This window comes from Belonocnema kinseyi, chromosome 5 (genome assembly GCF_010883055.1).
Source record: "Belonocnema kinseyi isolate 2016_QV_RU_SX_M_011 chromosome 5, B_treatae_v1, whole genome shotgun sequence".
Classification (NCBI taxonomy): Eukaryota; Metazoa; Arthropoda; class Insecta; order Hymenoptera; family Cynipidae; genus Belonocnema; species Belonocnema kinseyi.
This window is the reverse complement of record NC_046661.1, coordinates 11,264,424-11,271,100: the sequence shown is the minus strand read 5'-3', so window position 1 is coordinate 11,271,100 and position 6,677 is coordinate 11,264,424. Positions and strand designations below refer to the sequence as shown.

At 32.4% G+C, this 6,677-nt stretch overlaps 1 protein-coding gene across 1 annotated transcript in view; it reads right to left on the bottom strand.

Annotated features, from left to right (window-relative positions):
* LOC117172487 (cysteine--tRNA ligase, cytoplasmic) overlaps positions 1-6,677 on the bottom strand; it is a 172,487-nt gene that overhangs the window by 121,332 nt on the left and 44,478 nt on the right. Inside the window, exon 2 of the mRNA XM_033360476.1 lies at positions 1,122-1,464. Within this exon, the coding sequence (XP_033216367.1) occupies positions 1,122-1,464 (343 nt within the window). The remainder of the gene's footprint in view (positions 1-1,121; positions 1,465-6,677) is intronic.

Genomic DNA, 6,677 nt, shown 5'->3' with positions numbered 1-6,677 from the left:
TATATTTTTCATGATTAATTATGTATGGATTATTCCATTTTATTGCGCCGAATTAGGTTGCAACCTAATTTATAAAAATATAGATTCTTAATTATAATAAAACTCAATGTTTTTAAAACTTATTTATCACATAAATGTCTCAAGACAATTGATTTTTATTAAGAAATTGGATTTTCAAAATTCAAAAGTACAGAACAGTATTTTTCTTCCTTCCTCTTTGAAAGATACTTTATAGAATAGAGAAAAACTGAAATTCTTCAATGCAAAATAGAATTGAATCAAAATCGATGTATTAAGCTTTCTTCAAACTTTTATATAACATGAGCAAAAGTAAGTTTAACATGAAATATTTTATGAAAATTATATTTCAACAACGAATAAATCTTACCGCAAAAATTTAATTTTTAGCATACTTTACATTTGAACTTTTAAATATTCAGTAAACTTCAAATTAGTCGTAAACACGTTTAAACAAAATTAAGAAGAGCATTCTTTCCAATTATTACGATAATCGATATTTCGATACAAAAAGGCAAAAAGCAAAAATGAAGACCTGCTATACATATACTGTAAATCCGCGATTTTGTTAAGTTTGTCTGCCTATGATTTATTCAACCGCAAAAAAGGAAAATACCTCTAAAGTGAGAAATTTCAAAATTAAATTTTATACGATCCAGCATCAACAATTAAAAGAAGGCTCAAAGTTTGAAAAAACAGCTAAAAAACGAAACTCATGAGGTAATTTTAATTTTTTATACAATCAAATACAATCAAATTGTACATTGAAGATTATGCGTTTTTCTCTATTCTATAAGGCACATAAATGTGAAATTTTTCTATGACTTTGCATTTTCAAAATTAAAATTCTAGTTAAAAATGAATTAACTTAATACATTTATGTAACAAAGGGGCGACCATATATCACGGGCCAATTTTTTAGCCCCCCCCCCCTCCCCCGCTCCCCAGCCAACGTCAGCTTATTTCATATTTTATGGAAATAAGAATCTTCTTGGTATTCAAAAGAAAGAAGGCCAAAAGAAGCGGTAAATCGGCGAAATACAATGCAATTACCCATACACAATTTACTTTTGAAAGAAATAAATTAAATAATGGGTTACTGCCTTCTGACATTCGTTGATCTTTTCTTCATCACTGGATTTGACAGCCTTCTCGAGATTCTCAATAGAAGACTGAACTCGAATCAACATCTTCTCAAACATGGACTTTTTATCATTGTCATTTGTAGAGGTTATGGAATTTTCAATTGCTGAAAGCATGCACTTCGCATCTTGAAGAACCTTGCCCAAACTGTGCTTTTCCGCCACGTATTTTTCATACAAGTAGTTCTGCTTTGCTCGTTTTATTATTTTATCGTCAATGTCCGTAATGTTCATCACGTACAAAACATCGAAGCCAAAGTAATCGGAAAGAACCCGGCGAAGAATATCGAAGGTTATGTACGATCTGGATTAAAATTTACTTTTCTATTATAGTTTGCATTTAAAGTATGTATGTTAATGTATTGTCAAGTTTATAGGTTATATCTAATTGACTTCAAAAAGTTTGCAAATTTACAAGTCAAGAAATTCCTTCATAAAAATCTTTCAAAATCCCTTACCTACAAATTTGAACTATTTCAAATTTATGGAATATCATGCTATGAGTAAAATCAAAGAATTTTAATGCCCTTGAAATATATTCTTCTAGTATAAATCTTGCGTCATTTTGCAAAATATAAGAAGTGTTTACCACCTTGTGCAGAAAATATAAGCTTTTGAATAAACATTGCCTTATGGACCTAATTTAGCAGAGTGATATAAATCGGAGATTTCTATTCTGAAATCAAAGATATTTAATCAGAAAACTGTAGAAGGTGTACAAGGATCATTTTTAAAGCCATAGAAAGTACTAAATTGAAAGTTCATCCCCATTATTTTTATGTATCAATGAGAACTTCAAAAATCATAACCGGTTAAATTTTCCAAAGTATAAGTTTATAAAAATAACAACAACAAAATTCTGGGAACACGAATGCAGACTTATAAATTTGATAAAGTAGATAGAAGTAAGATTTGAAAAGTCCTGAAATAGTATGGAGTCAATGGATGGCACCTAAAAGCAATAAAACTATATATCGATGGTCCGTAAGAAGACTAGCACCGTTCAAAAAGATTCACGAAGTCTAACACGGCTCAAGCCGGCTACCGAAAAGTAACACCGTTCATAAAGCCTAGCGAAAAATAGCAGTACTCGCCGATGGCTGACGAAAACAAGCACAACTCGCCGAGCGGTAACGAAGCGTAGTACAACTCGCTAACGCAGATGAAAAGTAACACCACTCGGCGTTGGACAGGTGTTTTAGTATCTGTTAGCGTTTTGCAAAGTTCGTTGTAATTTGTAGTCTCGTGAAGCGTTGAAATGTCGATGAGAAGGGGGAGAAGAACGCGGCGCGTGCGGAGAGATTCAGGAGAGTCAGTCGTCATCGAACACTCGATACAAGTAATGAAATAGAGCGTTGATCGTGAGAGTCGGAAGAAGCGCCTAACCGACGAAGCGATTAGAGCGAGCGCGATTACTATTAATGCGATATCTGTACGTGGCTTCAGTTAAGATTATTACTTTACTCTTGTAAGATACTTTCCAGGAGTTTACTCAATAAACTCCTACTTATACAAAAGTGCATCTCCAATTACTAAACGTACCCAGGGTGACCACTATTTTTTTCTTCCGGTTCTCCCGGTAGAAATTCGTGATTTCTCCCGGTTAAAAAAATATATATACTGCTGTTGCGAAAAGTGCAATTTTTTCACGTATGAGCAATCGTAATAAGTAGGATTAGAAAAATTGAATGCCTCATAAAGGAAAATGCAAAGATTTTATTATATATTGTTTGAAGCAACATGAAATCATCGAAACAAGTTCCGTTAACAACTATTTGCAAGCTGAATACAACTTATTTAAACGTAAAGTATTTTAATAGTATAAAATTTAATATTATATTTATCTTATATTTATATTTAGGAATATAACTTACGATCATTAGGGAGAACCCTATAAACATAATATCACAGATTCTCACAACTTTAACTAACTTAGAAGATGATAGATTCACGTAACTTTTCTTAAATTTTTACAATTTTTTAAATCAAATTTTAGCATTAGGCAGTCTATACAGTAACAACCTAATTTTGAAAGAAGGTTATGTTCCCCAGAGTTCACCAAGCATTCCAGATAAATAATGAGGTACGAATTAAAAACAATGTAACACAATATTAGAATGTGTTCACAAAAATTCTCGACACGTGGTTTCTTTGGGAAATTTTTCTTAAATCTTTATTTGCGAAATCTTTTTTATTCGTTGAAATCATTGAATTATTTTAATTCTATAATTAGTACAAAAAAATCTTCTAAAATGTTTTGAAACCTTTTCAAATCTTTTAAATGTTTTAAAATCTTTGAAATCTGGTGTACTGTAACCTTTTCGAAATCTTTGAAACCCTTTACATCTTTTAAAAGTTTAAAAACCTTTTTGAAATTGTTATAAAATATTTCAAATCTGATATGCACGCCTTTATAAAATGTTCAAAATCATTTTAAATATTTTTAAATCTTTGAAACATTTTGAAATATTTAGTAATGTTTTGTAATATAATGTATACTAAAAAGCCGAGTGGTGAAACTCTTGAAAAATCCGTTATATGGCCATGAAGCTGAGTTAATATTGAAGATTCCAGCTAATAATTTTTATAATTTCTAAGTCAAATATCACAAAAGATGTATACTTTAACATTCTATAGTAGCGGAGACGAAATTTTCAAGGTCGCTGGACACCCAGCTTATAAGAATAATTCGCCGCTTCTTACTTCTCATCATCTGAATCTCAGATTCATCGTTGCAATTTTTATAATCCTACGGATTACGAGGTGTGTTCAAAAAATGAGGTGACTTTATGGTTTTCTCAAAAAATATTCATTTATTCCTCAATATTTATGTTGTCCCCTTCAAAGTAATCCCCCTCAGATATAATGCACTTATGCCAACGCTTTTTCCAATCGTCGAAGCACTTCTGATAATCATTTTGTGGGAAGAGAAAAAAGTCACTGGGGGCCAAATCCGGTGAAAATGGAGGCTGAGGCATGACTGTGGTGCTGTTTTTGGTCAGAAAATCTTTCACAAACAACGATGAATGAGCAGGTGCATTATCGTGATGCAAAAGCCACGAATTTTTTTTCCAAAGTTCCGGACGTTTTTTGCGTATCGCCTCTCGCAAATGGACCTTACTTGAAGGTAATACTCCTTATTGACCGTACGACCTTGTGGTAGGAATTCCTGATGCACTACGCCACTATAATCAAAGAAGACAGTGAGCAAAACCTTTACATTTGACCGAACTTGACGTGCTTTTTTCGGTCTTGGGATGCTTCCACTGAGACGAGTGAGCTTTAGTTCAGACGTCATAATCATATACCCACGATTCATCCCCAGTTATAACCCTTTTGAGAAAATCAGGATCATTATTGACTCACACAAAATTCACACAAAATTTAATGCAAACTCTTTGCTCCATTTTTTCCGAAAGAAGAAAATCGCCGAGCACACCAAACCCTTCTAACCTTTTACGCATCTACCAGAAAAACAACACGAGCTATCTAGTCAAAACTGTGAACATATGATCGTGACGAGTGTACCAACACAACAAAAAATTTAAAACCTGAATCTACGTAGCCCGCGAAAATTGAAAAGTCACTTTACTTTTTGAACACACCTCGTACAATTTTCGTTGCAGTTGATCAAGATTGTTTGATTCCCATATTTAATTTAATATGTAAGACAACAGATTTTATCACCAATTAATTACGTACAGCCTGCAGATATTCACTTTATTTAATTAATTAAGTTCGAAGTATAAAACGATTTTGACACTTGTCAAACGTCAAATATCACTCACGTATCTATATTTTGCGCACGTCTTCTGAGACTGGTAGCCTTTGACCAATCAGCGCAAGACCTCGAGCGCGAGAGATTTGGAAACCGAATTAAAATCGCCTATATAGCACTTTTTTGCATTACACAAATGCAAGACAGGTTGCATTGTATGCTAGAGTTTATATCATTGTATTCCCTATAACTACATAGTAAACGCCCTTACTGTGTGTATGTGTTTTACGATTTAAAAGTTAGGCAAGCGGTCTACACAGCAGCCTGACTGTTGTTTAACTTCTAAATTCAGGGTGGCCACTATTTTTTTATTTTTTTCTCCCGGTTCTCCCGGTAGAAATTCGTGATTTCTCCCGGTTTAAAATATGTATATACTGCTGGTGTAAAAAGTGCCATTTTTTCACGTATGAGCAATCATAATAAGTAGGATGAGAAAAGTTTAATGCCTCATAAAGGAAAATGTCAAGATTTTATTATATCTTTTTTTAAGGAACATGATATCATCTAAACAAGTTCAGTTAACAACTACTTGAAAGCTGAACACAACATATGTATACGTAAAGTATTTTAATAGTATAACATTTTATATTATTTTAATCTTATATTTATATGTATGAACATAACTTATGATCATTAGGGAGAGCCCTATAAATATACAATCAAAGATTCTTACAACTTTAACTACCTTAGAAGTTTATAGATTCAAGTAACTTTTCTTAAATTTTGACAATTTTAAAAGTTTTTTAAAGCAAATTTTAGCATTAGCCAGACTGTATATACACACACACATATAAATAAACACATATTGTTGACCTGAGACTACAGAACCTACAGAACTCTCCCGGTTGTCTCCCGGTGAACGTTTCTCCCGGTTCGGTGGTCACCCTGGTACCTTTCCATGAGCGTTAATTAGGCCCTTAAAGCCTATTTTTACTAATAATTTAGATTGCTAATATATCTTTTCTGACATTCTGACCTCAGGCGAAGTAGAAAACCACCTCTTGCCGCCGGTCAGAACGTATTATTTTGTAATTAAACGAAAAAAGTGAATTTTTATCATACATTTAAGATTTTCACTTCTTGCAAGATCAACAGTCAAAAGAAAAAATTTTAAATGCGCAAACTGTGAGTTGCACAAAAATAATTACTTTGAGTTGAAGTTGCTCCGAAATATCTTTTGAAATAGAACAAGAAAATCAGAGCTTTCACTTCAATAAGAACCACGTAAAGGCAAACCACTCCGAACGCATTATGTGAATAGTGAATTTCGACATGCTGTGCGAAAAGGTGGTTTTCTCATTGTGTGATCGTTCCCGGTCACACGAGGAGGAAAAAGAAAAAACCTCCGTAATACGCGTTGAATTCAGAAAAATGAGGAATTTGTATTCCTATGAATACGCGATTTTTCCTCCGTCTAAAAACCACCAACGGAACAGAAAAAATGAAAATCCTATTTCTCTCAATCGACTTAGTAAAATTTAACGAAAGCATTTATTCAACCTATTTATTATTATTAAATCTTTCTATAACTTGTAAATTCGAAAAATATTAAAATTTATATTTATTTACATTTTAATAATGTATTTAAACGTCTTAAAAAATGCATCAAAGAAATGTATTCAAATGTGTGAAGTTAAATAATTTCAACTCTAGAGAAGCGGACTTCAATTGATTAAAATTAAATTTTCAAAACTTATATTCCACATGAAGGAAGTAAAATAATTTATTAAACATAATTT